Raw genomic sequence first — 26,864 nt, 5'->3', positions numbered from 1 at the left:
TGCTTTCCATACTGGTTGCACCAATTTGCAATCCCACCAGCAGTGTATGAGTATACCTTTTTCTCCACATCCTCTCCAACATTTATTGTTGATTGTCTTCATAATGGCTGCCATTCTGACTGGAGTGAGATGATGTCTTAGAGTAGTTTTGATTTGCATTTCTCTGATTGCTAGAGGTGATGAACATTTTTTCATATATTTATTGATTGGTTGTATATCCTCTTCTGAGAAGTGTCTGTTCAGGTCCTTGGCCCATTTGTTGATTGGGTTATTTGTTTTTTTTTTTTTTTTGGGGGGGCGGGTGGTTAGCTTTCTGAGTTCTTTATATACTCCAGAGATTAGTGCTCTATCTGATGTGTGACAGGTAAAGATTTGCTCTCAGGATGTAGGCTCTCTGTTCACCTCACAGATTGTTTCTTTTGCTGAGAAGAAACTTTTTAGTTTGATTCCATCCCGTTTATTGATTCTTGGTTTTAATTCTTGTACTAAGGAGTCTTATTAAGGAAGTTGGGGCCTAAACCCACATAATGAAGATTAGGGCCTACTTTTTTTTCTATTAGATGCAGAGTCTCTGGTTTAATTGCTAGATCCTTGATTTATTTTGAGTTAAGTTTTGTGCATTTTGAGAGAGATGGGTTTAATTTCATTTTGTTGTATATGGATTTCCAGTTTGCCCAGCACCATTTGTTGAAGATGTTAACTTTTCTTCAGTGCATGTTTTTGGCACCTTTGTCTAATATAATATAATTTGTAATTTTGTGTGTTAGTTTCTGTGTCCTCTATTCTGTACCATTGGTTTACCAGCCTGTTTTGGTGCCAGTACCATGCTGTTTTTGTCACTATTGTTCTGTATTTTAGTTTAAGGTCTGGTATAGCGATGCTACCTGCTTCACTCTTCCTGCTAAGGATTGTGTTAGCTATTCTGGGTCTCTTATATTTCCAGATGAATTTTATGATTGCTTTTTCTATTTCTATAAGGAATGCCATTGGGATTTTGATTGGAATTGCATTAAATATGTATAGTGCTTTTGGAAGTATGGTCAATTTGCTAATATTAATTCTGCCTATCCAAGAGCAAGGTAGATCTTTCTGTCTTCTAAGGTCTTCTTTGATTTCTCTCTTTAGGGTTCTGTAGTTTTCATTGTATAGATCTTTCACTTCTTTCATTAAGTTGATTCCCAAGTATCTTATTTTTTTTTTTAGGTTATTGTGAATGGCGTAGTTTTTCTGATTTCCTTCTCAGAGGCTTTGTCCCTGATATACAGAAATGCCTTTGATTTATGGGTGTTGATTTCATATCCTGCTACTTTGGTGAATTTACTTACTAGTTCTAGAAGTTTTCTGGTGGAGTTTTTAGGGTCTTCTAGGTATGGAATTATATCATCAGCAAATAGTGCCAATTTGAGTTATTCTTTTTCTATGTGTATCCCTTTCATTTTTTTTTGGTTTAATTGCTCTGGCCAGTGTTTCAAGGACTGTGTTAAATAGAGGTGGTGAAAGAGGGTATCCCTGTCTTGTTCCAGTTTTTAGAGGGAATGCCTTCAATTTTTCTTCATTTAAAATGATGTTGGCCTGGGGCTTAGCATAGATAGCTTTTACGATGTTGAGATATGTTCCTGTTATCTCTAGTTTTTCTAGTGTTTTGAACATAATGGGGTGCTGTATTTTGTCAAATGCTTTCTCTGTGTCTGTTGAGATGATCATATGATTCTTATCTTTAAGTCTATGGATACGATGAATTACATTTATTGATTTCCGTTATGTTGAACCAACCTTGCATCCTTGGGATGAATCCCAGTTCATCATGGTGCACAATCTTTTTGATATGTCTTTGTATTCAATTTTCCAGAATTTTAGCATCTGTATTCATTAGGGATATTGGTTTTTCTTTTTTATGTGTCTTTGTCAGTTTTGGGGATCAGGGTGATATTGGACTCATAGAATGAGTTTGGAAGTGCTGCCTCTTTTTCTATTTCCTGAAATAAATTAAAGAGTATTGGTGTTAGTTCTTCTTTAAAGGTCTTGTAGAACTCAGCTGTGTATCCATACGGTCCTGGGCTTTTTTTGGTTGGTAAGCTTTTGATGGCTTCTTCTATTTCCTCACTTGATATTGGTCTGTTTAAATTGTGTATGATCTTCCTGACTCAATCTGGGCAAATCACATGACTTAAGAAATTTGTCAATGCCTTCAGTGTCTTCCATTTTATTGGAGTATAAGATTTCAAAATACTTTCTAATTATCCTCTGTATTTCTGTAGTGTCTGTTTTGATATTACCTTTTTTAATCACATATGCTGGTCATTTGAGTTCCTTCTGTCCTTCTTTTCTTTAGCGTGGCTAAGGTTCTGTCAATTTTATTTATTTTTTCAAAGAACCAACTTTTTGTTTTGTCAATTTTTTCAATTGTTTTCTTTTGATTTCATCTCTAATTTTAATTATTTCCTGCCTTCTACTGCTTTTGCTATTGGTTTGTTCTTTTTCTAGGACTTTGAGATGTAGTTTGAGGTCATTTATTTGTTGACTTCTTCTTGTAAGGAATGAACTCCATGCAATGAATTTTCCTCTTAGTACTGCTTTCATAGTGTCCCAGAGATTTCGATATGTTGTGTCTATGTTCTCATTTACTTCTAGGAATTTTTTAATCTCCTCCTTGTTGTTTTTCACCCATTGTTCATTCAGTAGTATATTGTTTAGTCTCCCTGTAGTGGAGAAATTTTACTTTTTATTTTGTCGTTGATTTCCAATTTCATTCCATTATGATTTGATGTAGTATGATGTAGTATGTCTACTTTTTTGTGTTTGTTAAGAGTTGCTTTGTGGCACAGTATATGGTCTATTAAGAGAAGGTTCCATGTGCTGCTGAGAAGAAAGTGTATCTGCTTGATGCAGGTTGAAGTATTCTGTATATGTCAGTTAATCTAAATTATTGATTGTATTATTTAGTTCTGTAGTTTCTTTGTTCAACTTTTGTTTGGAAGATCTACCCAGTGGTGAGAGAGGTGTGTTAAAATCACCCAAGATTATTGTGTTGTGGTCAATTTGACTCTTGAACTTGAGAAGAGTTTGTTTGATGAACATAGCTGCACCATTGTTTGGGGCATATATATTTATGATTGTTATGTTTTGTTGGTATATGGTTTCCTTGAGCAGTATGTAATATCCATCTTTATCCCTTTTGATTAACCTTGGCTTGAAGTCTGTTTTATTTGATATGAATATGGAAACTCCTGCTTGCTTCCTGAAACATGGTTTGTATCTCCAGCCATATTTGTTTATTTTTGTTATTTTACTTGAATTAGTTTCCTCTTTGATAGTTTTTCCTTTAGTGTACTACCTCCCTCTGCTGATTTTCATTGCAGTTTTTCATTTCCTCTTCAGAAAATATTTTGCCAAGGATGTTTGTAGTGCCAGTTTTCTAGCTATAAATTCTTTTAACTTTTGTTTATTGTGGAAGTTTTTTATTTCATCTTCAAATCTGAAGCTCATTTTTGCTGGATACAGGATTCTTGGTTGGCACCCATTATCTTTCAGAGCTTGATATATTTTGTTCCAGGATCTTGTAGCTTTTAGGGTCTGTGTTGAAAAGTCTGCCATTATCCTAATTGGTTTTTCCTTATGTGTAATTAGATTTCTTTCTCTTGTGGCTTTTACTACTCTCTCCTTATTCTGTATATTGGGCATTTTCATTATAATGTACCTTGATGTGGGTCTGTTGTGCTTTTGTACATTTGGCATACTGTTGGCTTCTTATATTTGGATTTCCAATTCATTCTTCATGTTTGGAAAGTTTTCTGATATTATTTCATTGAATAGATTGTTTATTCCTGTGGTTTGGACCTCTATGCCTTCATTATCCAGTAGCTCTTAAATTTGGTCTTTTTATGCTATCTCATATTTTTTGAATGTTCTGCTTGTGATTTATTATCATTTCGCTGTGTGGTCTATGTTCTTTTCAAGATGATTTATTTGATTTTCATTGTCTCATATCCTATCTTCTAAGTGGTCTACTCTGTTTGTGATACTTTCATTTGAGTTTTTAATTTGGTTTATTATTTTTTTCATTGCAAGGATTTCAGTTTGTTTTTTCTATGTAACCTTTATCTCCCTTTTGAGGTGATCTTTTGCTCTTGGATTTGTTTCTGTAGCTCATTTTGTAAGTGATCTTTCACTGCCTGTATTTGTTCTCTTATGTCTTCTTTGAGATCCCAAAACATTTTAACCATGTATACTCTGTCATTTTTTCTGCTGTAGCTTCCATTTCTTCTCATGATGTGTTGTCTTCTTGATTTGTTTGTGGTACTTTCTTTTTTTTGTCTTTTCATGTTGCTCATGTGTCTTCCTTTCCAGCTCTGTGGATCTGGTGTGTTATTGTTTTTACTCTATAAATATGTAGTGCTCTTGTAGAGTTCCACAGTCTCTCCAGCTCAAATGGCAATCAGATATGATAGCCACGGCCACCACAAAATGGCAGGGAAGGTTTTTCAAGATGGAGTTAATCTGTTTCCAGTGCCCTGGTGTCTGATGATGTGGGGGGAGCTGGGCCATGGCCTTGTGCTGTGGGTAGGTAGTTTCTAAGTGATCTGTGTGGGAGCGGTGCACAGTCTGGAGTTCTGCAGATGTGCTGATAGGTATTTCTGCTAAGCTGCTTGTGAGCAGTGCATGAGCTAGACCTGTGGGCTTTGGGTCCAGAGTCCGGAGATTTACTTGGGCCCAGAGGCTCTGATTTCCATGCGGGTGGTTGCAGCGATGGTGATTTCTCCAAAAATCAACTGGCCTCTGGAGATTTGATCTGGGAACTCTCAACATGGTTCTTGAAACTCTAGCCAGAGCAATCAGATGAAAGAAATTAAAAGGATACAAAGAAGAAAAGAAGAACTCAGATTATCATTGTTTGCTGATGACACAATTCTATATTTAATGGATCCAAAAAAATTCCATCAGAAAACTTCTAGAACTAATAAATGAATCCAACAAAGTAGCAAATATAAAATTAATACACATAAATCAAATGCATTTGTATACATCAGTGATGAACCCTCTGAAAGAGAAATTAGGAAAACTATCCCATTCAAAATAGCCTAAAAATAAAATACTTGGAATTAATCTTAACAAAAGATGTGAAAGGCATCTACAACTGAACACCAAAGAAAGAAATTTAAGAAGACCTTAGGAGATAGAAAGATCCCCCATGCTCTTGGATAGGCAGAATTAATAGTGTTAAAATGGCCATACTACTAAAAGTGTTATACAGATTTAATGCAGTTCATATTCAAATACCAATGACATTTTTTATAGAACTAAAAAAGGCAATAATGAAATTCATTTGGAAATATAAGAGACCCAGAATAGCCAAAGCAACTCCTAGCAAGAAAAGTGAAGCAAGAGGCATCACAATACCAAACCTTAAACTAGAATACAGAGCAATAGTAACAAAAATGGCATGGTATTGGCACCAAATAGACATGTAGACCAATGGTACAAAATAGAAGACATGGAGAAAATCTCAGATAAATACAGCTATCTCATACTAGGCAAATGTGCCCAAAACATACATTGGAGAAAAGATAGCCTCTTCAACAATTGGTGCTGGGAAAGCTGGAAATCTATATGTAGCAAAATGAAATTAAACCTCTATCTCTCACCCTGCACAAAAATCAACTCAAAATGGATCAAAGTCTTAGGCACTAGACCAGAGACTCTGTGCATAGTAGAAGAAAAAGTAGGCCCAGTTCTTCATCATGTCAACTTAAGACCTGACTTCTTTAGTCAGGCTCCTCAATTTCAAGAATAAAATTAAGAATCAATAAATGGGATGGTATCAAACTAAAAAGCTGCTTCTCAGCAAAGGAAACAAGAACATGAAGAGAGAGTCCACAGAATGGGAGAAAATCTGTATCACATGCACTTTAGATTGAGCACTAATCTCCAGGATATATGAAGAACTCAAAACACTTAACAACAAAAAAATAAACAACCCAGTCAATAAATGGTCTAAGGAACTGAACAGACCCTTCACAGAAGAAGAATACAACAATTCACAAACATATGGAAAAAATGTTCATCGTTTCTAGTAATTAGAGAAATGCAAATCAGAACTACTCTAAAATTTCATCTTACTCCGGTTAGAATGGCAATTATCAAGAATATAAGCAATAATATGTGTTGGCAAGGATGTGGGAAAAAAGGTACAGTTACACTCACACATTTCTGGTGGCTCTGCAAATTGGTACAACCACTATGGAAAGGTGTATGGTGATTCCCCAGAAAACTTGGAATGGATCCACCATTTGACCCAGCTATCGCACTCCTTGGTTCCTACCCAAAGGACTTAAAAACAGCCTACTACAGTGACACAGCCACATCAGTATTTGTTTATAGCAGCTCAATTCACAGTAGCTAAACTATGGAATCAACCTAGGTTCCCCCAACAGATGAATGGATAAAGAAAATGTGGTACATATCCACAATGGAATATTAGTCAGCCTTGAAGAAGAATGAAATTATGGCATTTGCAGGTAAATGGATGAAACTAGAAAATATCATAAGTGAAAAACCATTCAAAAAAAACCCCCAAAGGCCAAATGTTTTGTCTGATAAGTGGATGCTGATCCATAGTTGCTGGTGGGGGGCAGGTAGGAAAGAATGGATGAACTTTGGATTGCACAGAGGAGACTGAGGGTAGAGAAGGGACCATGGGGATGGGAAGGTTGGTAGGATGAGACAGACATTATTACCTTGGATACGTGTATGATTATACTTCTGGTATGACTTTGCATACATGCACAGCCAGAGGAATGAGAAGTTGTGCTCCATTTATGTACAGTTGTCCAAATGCATTCTACTGTCATGTAAAACTAATTAGAAAAAATTTAAATGAATTAAAAATCAAAGAAAAAAGTTGAAGAAGATATTTAAAAATGGAAGACCTTCCTTGTTAATTTATTAGAAGAATTATTAGTGTTAAAATGTCTGTACTTCTCAAAGTGAATCTATGTATGCAGTGTCTTCCTTATCAAAATATCAGTGATATTCTTAATAGAAGTAGAGAACAATGACTAAGATTTACATGAGAGCATAAAAGACTGTGGATTGCCAAGGTTATCTTGAACAAATTAATAAAGCTAGAGGCATCACAATACCTTATTTCAAGACATACAGAGCCACAGTTAGAAAAACAGCCAGATATAGTACAAAAACATACATGTACACCGTTAGAACAGAATAGAAAGCCCAGAAGTAAACTCATTCATTTATTGACAAATGATTCCCCCACAGAGGCCAAAAGTACTTTAGAAAAATTACATCCTCTTAATAAATGATGTCAGAAAAATGGGATATGTACATACAGAAGACTGAAACTTTACCCTTCTCTTTTACATGTGTATAAAAATGTACTCAAAATCTATCAAGACAAGAACGTCTGAAACTACTGGAAGAAGACATAAGTGTTATACTTAAGACATTGGAACAGGCAATGATTTTCTTGATAGAAACCCCAAAGTGCAGAAACAAGAGGAAAATTGGCATGTGGGATGACATCAAGCTAAAAAGCTTATGTACACTAAACAATTAACAGTGAATGTGAGAAAATATTTGACAACTCTTTATCTGACAAATGGCTAATATCTAGAATATATAAGGAACTCAAAGAAAGTAACAACAAAAACCCAAATAAACCAAATAGGGAAGATGACAAGTGAGCTGAATATGCCTTTATAAAAGGAGGAAATACAAATGGTCAATAAATATATGAAAAATGCCCGTATATCATTAACAATCATGGAGACAGAACATAATTACATAACAACATTTTTTTTTGTTACTAAAAACAGAAAATGGTTGGTAGAAATGTAAATTAATCATTATGGCAGTTCCTCAAAACATTAAAAATAGAACTATAATATAATACAGTCCAAGTGTCTCACTGCTAGCTATATGTCCAAAAGGGATGAAACCAGCATACCAAGAAGATACCTGTATGCCAATGTTTATTGATGTGATATTCACAATAATTAAGATATGTAATCAGCCTGGGTACCCATCAACAGATGGATGGATAAATAAAATATGGCATCTATATACAGTGGAATGTTATTCAGCCATAAAGAAGAATGAAATCCTGTCATTTGCAGTAAAATGTGTGGAACTGGGAAATATAATGTTAAATGAAACAAGCCACAGAAAGACAAATTCTGCATGTTCTCTCTCAAATATGGAAGCTAAAAAACGTCAACCTGAAAGTAGAATAAGCTCAACTAGAGATTGGGAATCTCTGTTGTGGGAAGGTTAAAAAAGGGAGGTTGATGGTTTGGCCATGTAGGTCATTTGCACAATTCTTTTACAAATTTCCAATTGGGCAGGATATAACAAACAAATTAGGTCTGTTCTGTTTTCTCTTAGAGTTTACCATCTCAGTTGATTGGAGTTCATCAATGATGCAGAGATTTTTTTTTTAAAAAAATGAATTTCCTCCTAATTAGATAATAAATTTCATAAGTGAGAAAAAAATGGAGGTTGATTTTGGTCAGTGCATGATATGTTCATGTATAAAATTATCGTACTGAACCTCATTAACATGTACAATAATAAATGTTAACAACAAAAGGAAAATGGATGACTGATGTTCACTGTGTACAATTCTCATGACCCTCATTCATTATGGTAGCATCTCATGAAGATGAAAAAAAGTTTTTTAAATCTTAGATTAGAGCTTTCCATGGATCAGGAGAAGTGGCTCAGGGAGAATGATCACGTTTTCTTCCCCAGTATATAGTATTAAGTGCATGAACAATACACATTTAAGGTTCCTATATATCTTTTTATTGCTTGATAAATAGCATATTTATATCACCTTATAACTTTCCTTTATATTGATGATGATGTACTATAGTTTATGTAAAATCACCTACGTGTTAGTTGCTTTCAGGTTTTGGCAATTATGATCCTGTAAATAACCATTTGTAGTTTTTTTTTCTGTGTGTGTATGTGCACATATGTTTTCAGCTCATTTGGGTAAATATCAAGGAGTGAATTGCTGATCCTATTGTAAGATTATGTTTAGTTGTTTAAGAAACCTTCAAGTTGTCTTCCAAAGTGCCTTTACCATTTTGCATTCTGAAAAATGAATGAAAGTTCCTGTCGTTCTACATCCTCAACAGCATTGGGTAGTGTCAGTATTTCCTGATTTGGGCCATTCTTATAGGTGAGTAGTGGTATCTCAATGTTTAAGGGAAAAATCCCCTAGTAGGATATGATGAGCTACCCCCACCCCCATATTCTTATTGCCATAGCTGTGTGGTGTCTTTGGTGAGGTTCAGGTTTTTTACCTGTTTTTAAATTGAATTGTGTATTTTCTTAAATGTTGAATTTTAAGGGTTCTTTGTGTATTTTGGCTAACAGTCCTTTATCAGATGTGTGTTTTATATACATTTTCTCCTAATTAGTGGTTTGTCTTCTCATTCTTTTGATAGTTTCTTTCACAGAGAAGACTTTTTAGTTAACATATAGTCCAACTTACTAAAGAATTTGTGAATCATGTCTTTGATTTTTCTATCTAAAAAGTCATCACCATACCCAGTTGTCATCTAGATTTTCTCCTGTTATTATCTGGGAGTTTTGTGGTTTTACATTTTACATTGATATCTATGATACATTTTGAGTTAATTTTTGTGACTGGTATATGGCATGTATCCACATTTAATTTTTGTGTGAGTATGTTTAGTTGTCCTAGCACCATTTGTTGAAAACATTGCTTTTGGGCTGGGGCTGTGGCTTAAGCGGTAGCGCACTCAACTGGCATGCATGCAGCCTGGGTTCGATCCTCAGCACCACATACAAACAAAGATGTTGTGTCCGCTGATAACTAAAAAATAAATATATTCTCTCTCTCTCTTTTTTTTTAAAAAAAGAAAACATTGCTTTTTTCCCCCCTCATTGTATTTCTTTTGCCCCTTTGTTAAAGATCAGTTTATGTTGGGCTATTTCTGGATGCTCTGTTTAATCCTATAGATCATTTTGCCCATTCTTTCATTAGCACCCCACTGCCTTAACTACTGTAGCTTTGTGGTATTCTTGTGACTTTATTGAAAAGAGGCTTTTTGGAGAGCCTTACTCTGCAAATCATTCTGATGTCATTATGTTTCTTAATTATCTGTAAAGTATCATGTTGAAAACAATTGTCACTTTTTAAGAAAATAAATTGAGATTTAATGTGTAAAGTGAGTTAATGAAACTTATTATCTCAGCAGTTGCCCTATACAGAAAGGAAGATTTCTTTTCTTTTATTGTTTCAGGGGAGAAGTAATTGATTCTTTTCCTCATAGTTTTGTTACAAGACTTAAACCGAATACAGAGAATAAACTTTCAATTTCAGTGTAAAAGGCTTGGGAGGCTGAGACATGAGGATTACAAGTTCAAGGCCAGCCTCAGTAACTTAATGAGGTCCTAAGCGTTAGGGAGAACCTGTCTTAAAATAAAAAATGAGGGGCTGGGGATGTGGCTCAAGAGGTAGCACGCTCACCTGGCATGCGTGCGGCCCGGGTTCGATCCTCAGCACCACATACAAACAAAAAGATATTGTGTCTGCCGAAAAACTAAAAAAAATAAATATTAAAAAATTCTCATTCTCTCTCTCTCTCTCTCAAAAAAAAAATGAAAAAAAAAAAGGCTGAGTGGTTAAATGCCTCTGAGTTCAATTCCTGGTACCAATAAAAGAAAAAAAAGATCAATAAGTTTTATGTAATATTAGCTATTATTAATAATCTTTACTCCTTTTTCTCCATCTTCCTCCTTTAAACATACAGCTCTTAGCTTGCCCTCCTAAATACAGGAACTGCTTTATTAAACCCTAGTAATGAAACCATAGCAGAGCTCTGAAAAGAACTGATTGGAATTGCTGGGCATGGTGGCGTATACCTGTAATCCTAGGGGCTTGTAATCAGAGAGGGGAAGATTGCAAGTTCAAAGCCAGCCTCAGCAATGGCGAGGTGCTAAGCAACTCTGAGAGACCCTGTCTGTAAATAAAATACAAACTAGGGTTGGGATGTGGCTCAGTGGTTGAGTGGATGTGGCTCAGTGGTTGCCCCTGAGTTCAGTCCCCAGTATCCCCCAAAACAAAAGCCAAACAAAAAAGATGATAGCTTGGCATTGAGAAAATGTGGTAATACAATTTTCTTTTCCCTGAAAATTGTTTGTATCATGTAATTGGAAAGCTTGTTAGCATTGCTATGTATGAATGCTTAAAAGAGTTAAGTGAGGGCGGGGGAGAGGAAAAGTAATAAGTAAGTACCTGGACTGGCAGGGATGTTGCCTTTAATAACTAGAAGGCAAAGAAATGAGAGTAATGTAGTATACTGCATTTAAGATTGAATGAGTTCAGGAAATGAAAGTCTGTGTTATACTCCTGTTTGCAACAAAACCTCTCAATGTTTTTGGAATTTCTTCGCCTCTAATAAATCTATCTGGGATTTTTTGGTGCAGTAGAGTTATGTATAATTCCTGTTTCTTATTCATTAAAAGGGGTGTGCACCCTGTGATGAAAATTGGACTGTAGTAACAATAAAATTATTCCTTTTGAAGTGAGTTACTAGGATAACTCTAGATCCTAATGAATTTATGCTGGTATGTAAAGGAAAGCTTGTATTAATTTATTTTTTCTAAAAATATTATATTCAGTCTCTTACAAAAAAGACAACAATATGATTTTAATATCCTTTGTATGCTTTCTTTTAGGTTGGTACAGAGGAGTGTCAACAAAGAAGCCAAATGTAAAGGTAATGAAATGTTTGTTAGCTTTTTTAATTCCAGAGGGAGATGTCTAAGTATGTTTGGTAAAATAACAGCTCTTACTGATCTATCTCTTAAGTCTTTTATAGTGGCCACAAACATATTTTTCCTCTACAGAACTGTATCAGACTTTTCTCTGATTCAGGAATATTAAAATAATTTTTCTGAAAGGACAGAAAATGCAAATGTGATCATAGTTATAAAACTTATCTTGAAGAGGCAGGCCTATTTAAGTTTTAAATTGTTTTTCCTTCAAATATTTGACAAAAAGTAAATTGAATTATTTATAGAACTAGTTCCTTGGAATTTGAAGCAATCCAGGCATTGCCAAAATAATAATGTGACTAGTTAGATGAATTTATTTCTCTTAATACCAGATGGAAAAAAAGTCAAATAATGTCTAATTAGACATTGGTTGATCCTGATATTCTTGTTAAAATTTTAATCTAAATGAGATATTGGTGTATAATACTAATTTTGTGTTCTAGGTTTTATGTGTTTATATAATTGGTAATTTGATCAAATAAAATATATTTTAATTAGCAGTTATAATACCATTAGGAACATTCTTCTTCAGTATAATGCATTTATAAAACATTCTTTCTGCTTAATTCTTTCATATAATTAATATTATTCATTTTCTTGTTTCTGTATTTTAATACTCATTGTATTATGCTTTTTCTTATGTAGACAAATAACAAAATAAATAACAAAATTATCACATTATTTTCATTAAAAAATTGTCCCAAGTTTTACCCATCAGTTTTGCCAGTGAAATTGTTTTATTAGTTTCTTTCTTTTTTAAAAAATTTGTTCTAAGTAGTTATACATGACAGCAGAATGCATTTCGATTCATTGTGCACCAGTGGTACACAACTTTTCATTTCTCTGGTTGTACATGATGTAGAGTTGCACCATTCATGCAGTCATACATGTACTTACGAATATGATGTCCATCTCATTCCACCATCTTTCCTACTCCCATTCCCCCTCCCCACCCCACCATCCATTTTTCCCATCCAAAGTTCCTCCATTTTTCTTATGCCCCTTCCCCCCATATGGATCAGCATCCATTTATCAGAGAGAACATTTGGTCTTTTGGTTTTTTGGGATTGGCTTGCTTCATTTAGCATGATATTCTTCACCTCCATCCATTTACCTGGAAATGCATAATTCTATTCTCTTTGAACACCGAGTTGTTGGTTTCTGAGGTAATGATTATAGTGAAACAATATCTTCATGTTTTAATTGCTTATAATCAGTTTTCTCATTCTTTGCACGACTAACATGTTGGGCTAGGCAACTCTTTGCTGTAGGAGGCTATCTTGTGTAGTTAAGATATTTATCAGCATATACGGTTTCTATCTACTGGATGCCAGTAACTATCTCCCCCTATGTTGTGACAGTGAAGAAGCAATCCAGGCATTGCCAAATGTATTATGGGGGCAAAATTGCTCCTGGTTGAGAACCACAGCTCAATAGGTAATTTTCCCCCTTCTATTTCTGATTTTGAGCTACACTTTAGGTGTTAATTTTGTCTTAAGAATGCTTACATGGGAATAGTTTCTATTTGTGTTTTATTTTTAAAATCTTGCTTGAATTGCCAAAAAGGTTAGCACTTGAATAAATAAGAACTCTTATAAATGAGTAGAAAGCTTTAATTTGTGCTATTACATATTATAAATTTATTCTTAGTAATATTTGATCTTGGCCACTCTTCTACTTTGCTTCCAATACTAGTATTTGGGGAATCACTGTGGTCATTGAAGTTATTATATGTTTGTGATTGATGTATGAAATTGATTCACAGTGTTTTGTTTAAAAACGATATCAAGGGAAACATGAGTGATAATACCTTTAAAATATTAAACATAATTGTTTTATCTATTGTTAAATAGCAAGTACAATAGAATGTAATGGATTAAACTAACATTTTATCTCTTCATGATTTTGTGGTTTGAGGAGTCAGCTGGGTGGCTGTTTGGATACCTGTGAGGTCATCTTGTAGCTATAGTCATCTGGGATCTCAACTGGCCAGAATGTCCAAGAGTATTTTTTTGGCATCTTGGCATGGATGGTGTACCACCAATATATGTTAATTGGGTTTCTCCATGTACTCTCAGGGTCTCTGTTCATGTGGCTTCTCCAGCAGGGTAACTAAAATTTCATTTTATAGTTAAGGGGAAGTACTCATACCTATTTTCAGTTCTTTTCCATGTAAATCAGTTGTTTAGGGTCTGTGAGAGTAATTATTTTGTGATTTGTCTTTGTAGTTGTTTGATAAACTGATGAAAATGAGGAAGCTAAATCTCATTACCCTAAACAGTGTCAGATCTCTTTTTGTCAGATTAGATTCCATTAATTTCTTCACTTTAGGCTAATGTACTTCTGAAATTGTGTGGTTTAATTAACCCTCTGAAATTGTGTGGTTTAATTAACTCTTTGCTAAAATTGTGAGTGAGATTGTTTTTCTGATTTTTTTATCAGCAAGTTTATTTTTGTATATAGAAAATCTAATTAATATTTTTAAAACTTCAAATTTATTTTCCCTTATAAATTTTAAATAAATTTAATTTAAAATTTATTTATTTAAATATTTTAAAAAATCTTTTATAGTTGTAGATGGACAGCATGCCTTTATTTTGTTTATTTTTTTATGTGGTTCTGAGAATCAAACCCAGTGCCTCACATATGCTAGGCAAGTGCTTTGCTACTGAGCTACAGCCCCAGACCCCAATTTATTTTTTAATGTTTTAATGACTACAGTAGAGTCACACATAATAGGGGTTCATTTTTACATAATCATACATATAAGCATAGGGTGTTATTTATTCCATTTCAGTCCCCAGTACTTCCTCTTTCCATCCTCTCCTCCTTTTCCCCTTCCTCTATTCTACTGGTCTTCCTTCTATTTATTGTTTTTGTGATTAGTGCTTTATAGGTATATGTAAAGGTAGAATTTTCTGTGGTATATTCATATATGTACATGGCATAATTGGGTTAATTTTACCTCCATCCCCAATCTTTTCTTATCCCTTTTCCCTTTTCCCATTACCTTTCTCTACTCCATTGATATTTCTAAAATTTTTATGGAATTTCCCAATCCTGTTTTTCCCCTTATTTTATTCTAGCTTCTGCATATGAGAGAAAACATTGGAACCTTGACTTTCTGATTCTGGCTTATTTAACTTAGCATGGGTATTGTGATGTCTCCAGCATTGCTTTTTGGGGGAGTTTAGAATTGCTTTGGAATTTCAAAGTAATTTTAGGACTTTTCCCCCCTAGTTCTGTGAGGATATCATTGGCATTTTGATGGGGATTGCATTGAAGTTGTCTATTAATTTTGCTAATATGGCCATTTTAACAATATTAATTCTGCCTATCTAAGATGGAAAATCTTTTCTTCATCTTGTGTTTTCTTCAATATCTTTATTCAGTGTTCTACAGTTTTCATTGTAGAAGTCTTTCATCTTGGTGGTTAGATTTATTCCTAGATATTTTTTTGAGGCTATTATGAGCATGATTGTTACCTACTACTTTGCTAAATTTATTACTTCTAGCAGTCTTCTGTTGGAGCTGTTTGAATCTTCTAAGTATAATGAGTCCTATCATTTATAATCAGTGATAATTTGTCTTCTTACTTTTCCATTTTTCTCCACTTTATTTTCTTCTCTTGCCTGATTGTTCTGGCTAGAATTTCTAGTACTATATTGATGAGGAGTGGTGACAACAGACACTGTTTTTGTTTTGTTTTTTTGTTGTTGTGTTGTTTTTTGTTCTGGATTTTAAAGGAAATGCTTTCTGTTTTTTTTCCTAATCACTGTGATGTTGGCTTTGGGTTTGTCTTTATAGCCTTAATGATGTTGGGATAAGTTTCTTCTGTTGCTAGTTTCTTCAGCATTTTTAACACAAGTGGGTGCTGAATTTTGTCAGAGGCTTTCTCTTTATCAAGATATCTGATCTTTTTGTCCTTAATTCTATTTATGTGGTGAATGACATTTATTGATTTATGTATGTTAAATTATCCTTGCTTCCCTGGAATGAAACCAAATTGATCATGACGTACAGTCTTCTTAATATGTTGTTGAATATGATTTGCTAATTTTTTGCATCTAAGTTTATTAGGAATATTGTTTTTTTCTTGATGTGTCCTCATCTGATTTGATTATCAAGGTGATACTGGTTTCATAGAATGAATTTGGAAGTGTTTCACTTTTATGGCTTAAAGTAACTCAGGAATGTTCAGCAGGAAAATGATTGGATTGTGAGAGCTCTAACCTAATTAGTTCATCTTAGTTTGAGTGAAGTAGGTTGTAACTGTTGACAGGTGGGTCCTTACTGGAGGAATAGGTCAAGGGGGTTATACTCTGCAAAGATCCATGTTCGCTATGGCTCCATTTTCTTTCTCTTTCTCTGATTCAGCAATGAGCTGAGCAGCTTTCCTCTGCTTGTGCTGTCTTACCTTGGGACCAGAGCAATGAAATTGGCTGTCTGTAGACTTGAGACCCTCTGAAGCCATGTGACCCAAATAAATTTGTCCTCTTCTAATTTTTTCATGTCAAGTATTTTGGTAACAGTGATGAAAAGCTTACTAAAACACACCCTTTCAGGTTCACAAAGTAATTTGAGGAGCATTGACATTATTAGTTCTTGTTTAAAGGTCTAGTAGAATTCAGTTGAGAATCTTATCTGGTCCTGGACTTTTCTTTGCTGGAAGCCGTCTCATTACTGCTTGAATCTCATTCCTTGTTATTGGTCTGTTTAGATTTTCTATATCTTCTTTTTTAAATATACATTTTAAAATATCTTTATTTATTTATTTTTATGTGGTGCTGAGGATTGAACCCAGTGCTTCACACATGCAAGGCAAGCTCTCTACCACTGAGCCCCAGCCCTCTACATCTTCTTGATTGAATTTTATGTCTAGAAATGTAGCAATTTAATCTATGTTTTTCAATTTATTAAAGTATAAGTTTCAGTATAGTCCTTTCAATATAGTCCTAGATTTCTGTGATGTCTGTAATGATTTCTTCTTTTTCATCTCTAATTTTATAAATGTGAGTAGTTGGCTATGGGTTTATCTAGCTTATTTTTTCAAACAACAAACTCTTAATTTCATTGATTTGTTGTTTTATTATCTTATTCTCTATTTCATTGATCCTTTGCATTTTTTTTAGTTTCTATTTCATTGATTTTTGTTCTGATTTTAATTATTTCTTTCCTTTTATTGATTTTGGAATTGGTTTCTGTTTTTTTTCTAGGACCTTGAGATGAATCACTAGGTTATTTATTTGGGATCTTTCTGATTTTCTCATGTAGGCTGTCATAACTATAACTTTTCCTCTTAGAACCAACTCCATAGTGTCCCAGATATTATGGTAGGTTGTATCACTATTCTCATTCGATTCTAAGAATTTTTAAATTTCTCCCCTGATATCTTCTATCACCAATCCATCATTCAAAAGTATATTACTGTTCAATCTCCATTTGTTTATATAATATTCCTGGAGTTTTTTGGATGTTGATTTATAATTTTACTCCAGGATCATCACATAAGATGTTAGAAGTGATCTCTAACTATTAGTATTTGCTAAGTGTTGCTTTGTAGGATAAACTGCGGTCTATTTTGGGGAAGTTTCCAGGAACCCCTGAGAAGAAAATGAATTCAGCTATGGTTGGATGAAATATTCTATAGACTTCTGTTAAGACATTTGATTTATAATATCTTTTTAGGTCTGAGGGGTCTTCAATGAGTTTTTGTCTGGATGACATATTTATTGGTGACAGAAGTATGTTGAAATCCCTCAATATTATTGTACTAGAGTCTGAGTCTTTGTTGATTAGTGTCTGTTTTATGTAGTAGATAGACTGATGTTTGGGGCATAAATGTTTACTATTATTATGTCTTATTGTTGGAGTCTTCAGTTTGCCAGTATGAAGTGACCTTCTTTGTCTCTTCTGATTTACTTTGATTTGAGTTTTGCTTTGTTGGATGGGAAAGTAGCTACTGCTGCTTGTTTTCAGGCTCTATATGCATAGTGTGTGAATTTACATTATTTCACTTTCAGTCTCTGGCTATCTTTGCTAGTGGAGTGAGTCTCTTTCAAATAACAGATGGTTGGGTTTTGTTTTTTAAATCACTATGCCAGCCTATCTTTTAATTGGCTAATTGGTACTGTTTACACTCAATGCTATTATAGAGAGATGTTTATCAATTCCTGCCATTTAATATTATTTCTGATGTTTAGTTTGATCCTGTTTCTTATTTGCTTATCTATCCTTCAAATAGTTTTTGTCCATTTGTGAAATCAGGAGTTTGATTTTTATTTCCTTCTTTATTTAGTATTTCTTAATATTTCCTATAGTGCTGGTTTAATATTCATGAATTCTTTTAGATTTCGCTTATCTTTGAAGATTTTTATTGCATCTTTGATTCTGAAGGATAATTTTGCTGGATCTAGCAGTCTTAGTTGACAGTTATTTTCCTTCAGGGTTTGGAGCACATCATTACTTGACCTCCTGGAAGTTAGGGTTTGTGCTAAGAAATCAGAAGCAAATATGTTTGGCTTGCCTCCCCAAATGTAACCTGTTGTTTTCTCTGGAGGCTTTAAAAATTTTATATTTGCTTTTTATATTAGGTATTTTAATTATAATGTGTCACGGGAGGGTTTTTTTTTGATCTTGTCTATTTAGGGTTCTGAATATTTCCATCTCCTTCTCAAGGTTTGGGAAACTTTCTGTTTTTATTTCCCTGAAAAGGGCATCCATTCCATTAGCCTGCTTCTCACTACCCTATTTGATTCCAATTATTTTTAAATTTGGTCTCTTAATGTTACCCCAGAGTTCTTATATATTTTGGTTATGGTTCTTGTATTCTTTTATTTTCATACTGCTTTTTTAGAGCATTATAATTATACATAGTATTTGGGTTAATTTTAACAAAACAGTACACACAAGGAATTTGATATCATTCCCCATTTCCCCCTTCCTGTGTCCCTTCCCTCTTTCCTTCCCTCCTCCTTTTTCCTCTCTTCTACGATCTTCCATTCACTCATTGGTCTATTTATGTTTGATTATATTATAGTATATATACACTCATATATACATATACCTCGATATATATGTCTATTTTTATATATATTCATTTTGGTACATTCACATATGTAACAGGCTATTATTTATTTCCTTCCATATTTCTACCCCTTTCCTGTCCTTTCTAGTTCTCCTTCTTGATTCCACTGATCTATTTATGATAGCCAGTTTCCTCTCCTGCTACCTTCTTTTCCTTATTTTGCTCTAGCTTCCACATATGAGAGAAAACATTTGGCTCTTGATTATTTGAATATGGTTTATTTTACTTAGTATAATCTCCATTTTCATCCATTGACCAGCAAATGCCATTATTTCATTCTTCCTTATGGCTGCCTAAAACTCCATTGTGTATATATGCCACATTTTCTGATCCATTCCTCTGTTGGTGAGCATCTGAGTTGATTCCATAATTTGGCCGTTGGGATTTGTGCAGCTGTAAACACTGAAGTGGCCTTATCACTATAGTATGATAACTTTAGTTCTTTTAGATAAATATAGAGGAGTGGGATAGCTGGTTCATATAGTGGATTCATTCTTAGTTTTTGAGGAATATCCACACTGCCTTATTCTAATTTATGCTTCTATCAACAATGCATGATATTATCTTTTACCCCATATCCTCTCCAGCATTTCTTTATTGTTGTTTGTGTTCTAGATAATTGCCATTCTGATTGGGGTGAGATGAATTCTTAGTGTAGTTTTGATCTTCATGTCCATGATTGCTAGAGATGTTGAACATATTTTATATATTTGTTGGCCATTTGTATTTCTTCTTTTGAAAAGTTTATGTTTAGTTCTTTGACCCATTTATTAATTGGGTTGCTTTTTGGCATTAAGTATTTTTTTATATACATTCTGGATATTAATCCCCTGTCAGAAGAGTAGGTGGTAAAAATTTTTTTCCCATTCTGTATGTTCTCTTTTCATTCACTTGTTTTTATTTTTTTATTTTTTTTTTGTGGTGGGTAGCTTTTTAGTTTGATGGCATCCCAATTATTGAGTTTTGGTTTTATTTCTTAAGCTTTAGGAGTCTTAATGAGTAAGTTGATACCTGCCCCTATATGATGGCATGTTGACCCTAATTTTCTTCTAACAATTGCATAGTTTCTGGTCTAATTACCAAGTCTTTGATCCATTTTGATTTGAGTGTTTTTCAGGGTGAGAGATAAGGATCTAATTTTATTCTTCTACATGTAGACATCCAGTTTTCCAAGTACCATTTGGTAAACAGATTGTCTTTTCTCCAACATAACATTTTTGGCACCTTTATCAAGAATCAGACTATACGAGTTTGGGTTTATCTTGATGTCTTGTATTCTGTTTCAATGATCTTCATGTCTCTTTTGATCATAGTACCATACTGGCTTTGTTACTGTGGCTCTGTAGTATAATTTTGAGATTGGGTATTATGCCTCCTGCATTGCTTTTCTTGTCAGAATTGCTTTGGCTATTAGAGGTCTCTTATTCTTGCAAATGAATTTAAGAAGTAGTTTTTCTAATTCTGTAAATAATTTTATTTGGATTTTGATGGGAATTTCATTAAATATGTATATTACTTTGGTAGTATGGACATTTCAAAGTTATCAATTTTGCATGTCCAAGAAAATGGTAGGTCTTTCCATCTTCTGAGGTCTTCTTCAATTTTATCTCAAATGTTTTATAGTGTTCATTATAGAGTTCTTTTACTTCCTTGATTATATTAATTCCCAGGCTTTTAAAAAAGATTATTGTAAAGGGGATAGTTTTTCTGATTTCTTTCTCAGCTGACATGCTGTTGGAATATAGAAAAGTTATTGATTTATGAGTATTAATCTTGTATTCTGCCACTTTGCTAAATTAATTTATCTAGAAGTCTTCTGGTGGAATTTTTTGTGTCTTCTAGATAAAGTAACATGTCATTGGCAAAAAGTGAAAGTTTGATTGTATTACAAGAATTGTATTCTTGTAATTTCCTTCTCTTTCCTGATTGTTCTTGCTAGAGTTTTGAGGACTGTATTGAATAGAAGTAGTGAGAATGGACATCCTTGTCTTTCTTGTTCATCACTTTAGAGGAAAAGCTTTCTTTTTTTCCCACCATTTAGTATGATGTTGCATATGGGTTTGTTGTACACTGCCTTATTAATTTTGAGCCAAGTTCCTTTTATTCCTAGTTTCTCCAGTGATTTTAACATGAATCATTGCTGTATTTTATCAAATGCCTCTTCTGCATCTATTGAGTGATTATATGATTCTTGATCTTTAGGTGGTAAATTACATTTATTGATTTGTGTATATTGAACCAGCCTTACATCCCTGGAGTAAAGTCAACTTGGTCATAGTGTATTATCCTTCCTAATATGTTTTTGAATGCATTTTGCTAGTATTTTACTAAGGATTTTTGCATTTGTGTTCATCAGCAATATTGGTATTTAGTTTTCTTTCCTTGATGTTTCTTTGTGTCATTTTGGTATCAGGTTATACTAGCTTCATAGAATGTATCTTGGAGTTTTCCTTTCAATTTCATGTAGTAATTTGAGGAAGACTACTGTTAATTTTTTTAATGGTCTGGTAGAACTCTGCTGAGAGTCCATCTGGTCTTGTGCTTTTTTTGTTTTAGCCTTTTGATTGCTGTTCCAATTTAATTACTTGATACTGTTCTGTTAAAGTGTTCTATATCTTCCTAATTCTATTTGGGTAGGTCATGTGTCTAGGAATTAGTCAGTGTCTTGTAGATTTTGAATAGTTTCTAATGACATCTCTAATTTTTGGGGTCTTCTATCTCTTTCTTTTGGTAGTTTCACTAAGGGTTTATGAATCTTATTTATCTTTTCAAAGAACCAACTCTTTGTTGTGTTGATCCTTTATTGTTTTTTATTCTCAATTTCATTAATTTTGGCTCTGATCTTTGTTATTTCCTGTATTCTTCTTATTTCAGAATTCCTTTCTTTGTTTTCTAAGGCTTTGAGGTGGAGCAGAAGTTTCTTTGGGACCTCTATATTTTTAATGTATGCACTCAGTATAATAAATTTTCTTCTTAGTACTGTTTCATACTGTCCCAGAGATTTTTATATGTTGTGTCTTTATTTTCATTTGTTTCTAAGAATTTCTTGATTTCTTCTCTCATTTCTACTTTCATCTGTTCTTCATTTAAAAGATGGTTGTTTATTGCTGGGCAAGGTGGCGCATGCCTATAATCCCAGCAGCTTGGAAGGTTCAGAAAGGAGGGTCACAAGTTCAAAACCAGCCTCAGCAAAAGCGATATGCTGAACAACTCTGTGAGACCCTGTCTCTAAAATACAAAATAGGGCTGGGGATGTGGTTCAGTGGTTGAGTGCCCCTGATTTCAATCTACAGTACCGTTCCCCCAAAAGTTGGTTGTTTAATAGCCATGTGTTTGTGTGGGTCTATTTTTTTCTTGCTGTCATTCTAATTTTATTTCCATTGTGGTCTGATATGATGCATGGTATTATCACTTTTTTGATATTTGCATAGATTTACATTTTGATCTAGAATAATATTTTGGAGGAGAGTCCATGAGTTTCTGAGAAGAAGGTAAATTCAATTGTTTTGGGGTGAAGTATTCTGTTAGGACAGTTTGATTTATAGTATTATTTGGGTTGGCTATATGTCTTTATTGATTTTATACTTTGATAACCTGTCTATTGATGCTAAAGGTGTGTTGAAATTTTCTAGTATTATTGTATGGAGGTCTTTCTAGTATTTAATGTTTGGGAGTATTTTAAAAGTGTTATTGGGTACATTAAATTTGGGGCATATATATTAACTAGCCTTATTTCTTCTTGTTGTTTTGTTCCCCTTTATTATGATGAAATGCCCCTCATTGCCTCCTTTAACTAATTTTTGCTTGAATTCAGCTGTATCAGATATGAATATGGCTACTCTGGCCTGTTTTCAGAGTCTGTTTGCATGGAATATTTTTCCCCATCTTTTTACATTTGGCCTGTGAGTGTCCCTACCTATGAGTTTCTTGCAAAAAAAAAAAAAAAGATTGGCTCTTGGTCTTTTGACCAATTCTGCAAATCTGTGTCTTTGAATTGGGAAGTTGAGACTTTATATTCAGTGTTGTTGTGCTTATGGTTTGCTGCCATTTTTGTTGTTCCTATATTTAATTCTGCTTTGTTTCTCATTTAGATGATTTGTCTTCTATTGATCTTCATTTATTTGGGAATTTTGGATTTTGTTTTTGGGATTTTCTGTGTGCCATTTATTTTCACATTGTCTTGTAATACTTAGTTGTCATGTATTTTTTTCATTTTTCTTTGTCATAGAAGGTTTTTCATTCCCCATCAAATATGAAAGAAGTTTGGTGGGTGCAGCAATCTTGGTTGGCAGTTATTTTCTTTCAGAGCTTGAAAAGTTTTGTTCCATGCACTTATTGTTTTTAAGGTCTGAGTAGAGAAGTCTGAAGTGAGTCTAATTGGTTTGTCTCTAAATGTGCATGTTGTTCTTTATTTCAGCTTTTTACTACTTTTTCCTTATTTTCTGTGGTGAGCATTTTTATTATGATGTGTCCTGGAGAACTTCCCTTCTTGTTAGGTCTATCTGGGTCTGGTACATCTCCTGTATATGGGTATCTGTGTCTTTTCTTATATGGCGAATGTTTTCTGTGACAATCTCATTTAAAAATGTTCTTAATGCCTTTTAGCTTATATCTCTATGTTCTCTTTTATCCCAGTGATTCTCAGTTTGTTCTCTTGATGTTGTTCCAGCATTCTTATATATTGTGATTATGTTTTATTTTTTTTCTTGTATTCGATGTACTCAGATTTATCCTGTTTTTTTCAAGGCCTCAGGTTCTGTTTACAAGTGCTCAAGTTCTGTTTTATATACACTCTAATATGTTGGTGATGCTTTCAAGTGAGTTTTTAATTTGATTCATCATGTCTTTTATTTACAGGAGTTCTGATTGGTTTCTTTTTGTATTAGTGAAATGATCTTTTTTTTCTCCTGTACATGCTCTCTTATTTCGTTCTTTAGTTCTTCTTTTAGTTCATTGAATAATTTGATGATCAGTTTTTAAATAATCTTTCTCTGGAAATTCCTCTACTTCTATTTTAGTGGGTCTTTATGTTGGGAGATTTTTAATTTGGGGGGAATATTTCTTTGCCTTTTTCCTCATGCTTTCTGAGGTCCTGCTGTTGCTTATCAGTTGAAATGGGTTCCCCTTCTTCTTCCTCTTTTATGTGCATGTCTTTATGTGTATATTTCTTTTTTATTATAGAATTTCTGTTTTGAATCCACTCTGATTATCTTTCCTTGGGGCCTTGTTTTTGGTTTGGAGTTTTTGTCTCCTCAGTTCTATGAGTTGGAGTCATGTTTAGGCTCCAGCAGGGGTGGATCAATTATGGGGTGAGGATTCTTGTTGCTTGGCTGAGTTGTGAGTCTTTCTTAGCAGCAGGGTTTCTACTCTGGAAACTTGAATTGTCCCAATGATTTTCCTGCCACTTTTATTTGGAGTGGGAGCCAGAAATAGCACTAATGACAGTGACAGAAGAATAAATTTTAAGATAATTGTTTGGTGTATCCTTTGATATCTGTAGTCCTGTCACCTACAGGTGGCTTACTCTACCTGGAAAGTAGAGCACAACTGTGGTGCCCTTTTCCCTGAGAGTCCAGCAGCCAGTTTCACTGCCCAGAATTTTGTGCATGGTTTTCGGGAGGGGAGCCAGTCATAAATTTGTTTTCACCAAACCCCTCTCCCACTGACTATGAGTCCATTGAAGTCCCTCAGCTTCTATAATCCACAGGTTTCTCCAAGTCAACCCCCACCCCTGCGTTTTTCTAAAATACTTTATCTACCTATTGTACCTTCTCATTTGTCTGCATTACCCCCTTCTGCTGGTGACCACCATTGGCGGCCAAGGCACACTAGTATTTCAGATGTTCAAGTAACTGAATTTTTGCATCTAAATATTTTTGTTTTACAGTTTATTATTAAGTTTCAGTGTATTTGCTTATGTACCTCCCTTATAGGAGCTGCCAGGCAATGTTTGCTGTCTCTACTCTCTCATCTTTCCCTTTTTTGTTCTTTTCTTTGATATGCTTTGAATGCTCAAAGCTGGCCACTTTTTCTTCTATATCTCAAATTCTGTCTTCTGCCTGTTCTATTTTATTAGAGAGACTTTCAGCTAAACCCTTTGATTTATTGTGCCTTTCATTTCTAGAATTCCTTTTGGTTCTTATTCAATATCTCTTTTTCTTTATTGAATTTCCCATTCATATCCTATGCTTTCTTAATTTGTTTATTTTTCTATGTTCCCTTGGAATTTATTGGTCAATTTTATAATTATTTTGAATTTTTAACTGGTATTTCATTTACTTCAGTATCTTTAAAGTTAGTTACTGGTGAATTATGAACTTTAGGAGGTCTCATATTACCTTGTTTTTCATATTTTTTAATTGCAGTGTTGGATTTTGTGCATTTATCAGGGTGGATCTCCCTTCCACTTTCATGTATGGGTTTTTTTAGGGCACAGGCTTTTCTTGGCAAACTGTTGTAGGATATCAGGTTGGTGGGAATTTTAAAATATATTTCCAAGCAAGTTTTGTAGTATAATTTTCCTGCTAGTTCTTTGGTGATGATTAGTGTATTTTGTAGAGTGTGTATTTTGTGTCACTTTCCCTCTCACAAGAATTCCACTTTCCCTCTCTCAAGAGTGTGGTCCTTCTGATTGATTTGGCAGTTCTATTCTGCAGGGTATATGTGTTATACCCTCTGTGATTGATCTTCTTCATTCAACATCTCTGTGTATTCTAAAGAGGTATGGTAGTAATCTCCATTGAGACCCCTCATAGGTGTGCTGTCTAGTCTTTGTGTTAATTCTGATTTTACTATAGGAGTGGATGTCCATGAGTAGGACCTAAGATCCCTCTTGCCCTTATCTGTTCTTACTTGGGGGTCTGTTTTTTGCCTCTTGGTAGTAAAATTTCACTGAAATTTGTGCATGGTTTGTGTGTGGAGCAAGGTGCAGTGTCTCTTGATTGTGGTTTGGATTTAGCTCAGAAGTAGAGTTTCTACCCTGTGAACTTCTAGTCTCAGTAGATTCCCAGCATCTCACAGAAACAGGGGAAACAAACTATAACTACATCATCAGTGAACAATATGAAACATTAAAATAAATACCAAGTTTATATTATGATATTTTTACAACACTACCACAAAATCAGCAGTGGTGGGATCAGCAGTTGCAACAGAAGCAAACATAAATTGCTGTGAACTAGGTCTGGCATTAAACATCAAGTGTCAACTATACATTGGCAATACTAATAACCACAACAATATAAATGGTGGGGTCAGGAATTATATAAACAAGTAGTTCTAAAAGATGGTAAAAATAACTTAATAAAGAAAAAATGTAATAGGAAGGTAAAAGAAAGTTTAACATACTCAAAATGTGAACAGAAGATAGAAGGGATATATATAGCAAGTGATGATTATAAAGAAAGAGAGAAAATGAAAGCAACAAAATAAAGGGAATGAGAGAACAAGAGAAACTGGCTGTTAGAGGGAAAAGATAGTAGAGAATGCAACAATAGAAACAAAAACCCAAATGAATTGAAAAATTCTAATCCTTAAAGGATAAAGAAAAATAATAAACATAATAAATAGGAGCAGGTATGTATATGTATGTAGATGCACAAAGCAATCAGTACAGAAAGAACACCAAAAATAAAACAAACCAAAAAAAAAAAGGAAAAAGTTTTTAATGAAAAATGAAAGAATTATCTCTGCTGAGTTGCTCAAAACTGTTGACAAATATATGTTTGCCTATGCTAGACTGCCCTTTTTTCAGTTTCTTCTTGATATTTTTACCCCTGTTATTTTTACCCTTTAAAGAAAGGGCAAGAGGTTGTTAAACTCTTCCTCTTTTGGTGTTGCTCACTGAGATGTTAGTTGGAGTTATCTGGAACCTCAGGCAAGATAGAATGGGAAGTTCTGTCACTCATAGTTTTTTTCACCAGACAGATCAGATTAGTGTGCTCCTGGG

The 26,864-nt window shown here is 34.0% G+C and overlaps 1 protein-coding gene across 8 annotated transcripts in view; it reads left to right on the top strand.

Annotated features, from left to right (window-relative positions):
• Dock3 (dedicator of cytokinesis 3) overlaps positions 1 to 26,864 on the top strand; it is a 680,226-nt gene that overhangs the window by 148,962 nt on the left and 504,400 nt on the right. For all 8 annotated transcript variants that reach the window (XM_058574833.1, XM_058574836.1, XM_058574835.1 and 5 more), the window contains exon 3: positions 11,731 to 11,771. In XM_058574833.1, coding sequence (XP_058430816.1) covers positions 11,731 to 11,771 — 41 coding nt within the window. The remainder of the gene's footprint in view (positions 1 to 11,730; positions 11,772 to 26,864) is intronic.

This window comes from Marmota monax, unplaced genomic scaffold (genome assembly GCF_021218885.2).
Source record: "Marmota monax isolate L192 unplaced genomic scaffold, Marmota_monax_Labrador192_F-V1.1 WCK01_AAM20220418_F8-fsc00022, whole genome shotgun sequence".
Classification (NCBI taxonomy): Eukaryota; Metazoa; Chordata; class Mammalia; order Rodentia; family Sciuridae; genus Marmota; species Marmota monax.
This window is presented reverse-complemented; position numbering and strand designations above follow the sequence as displayed.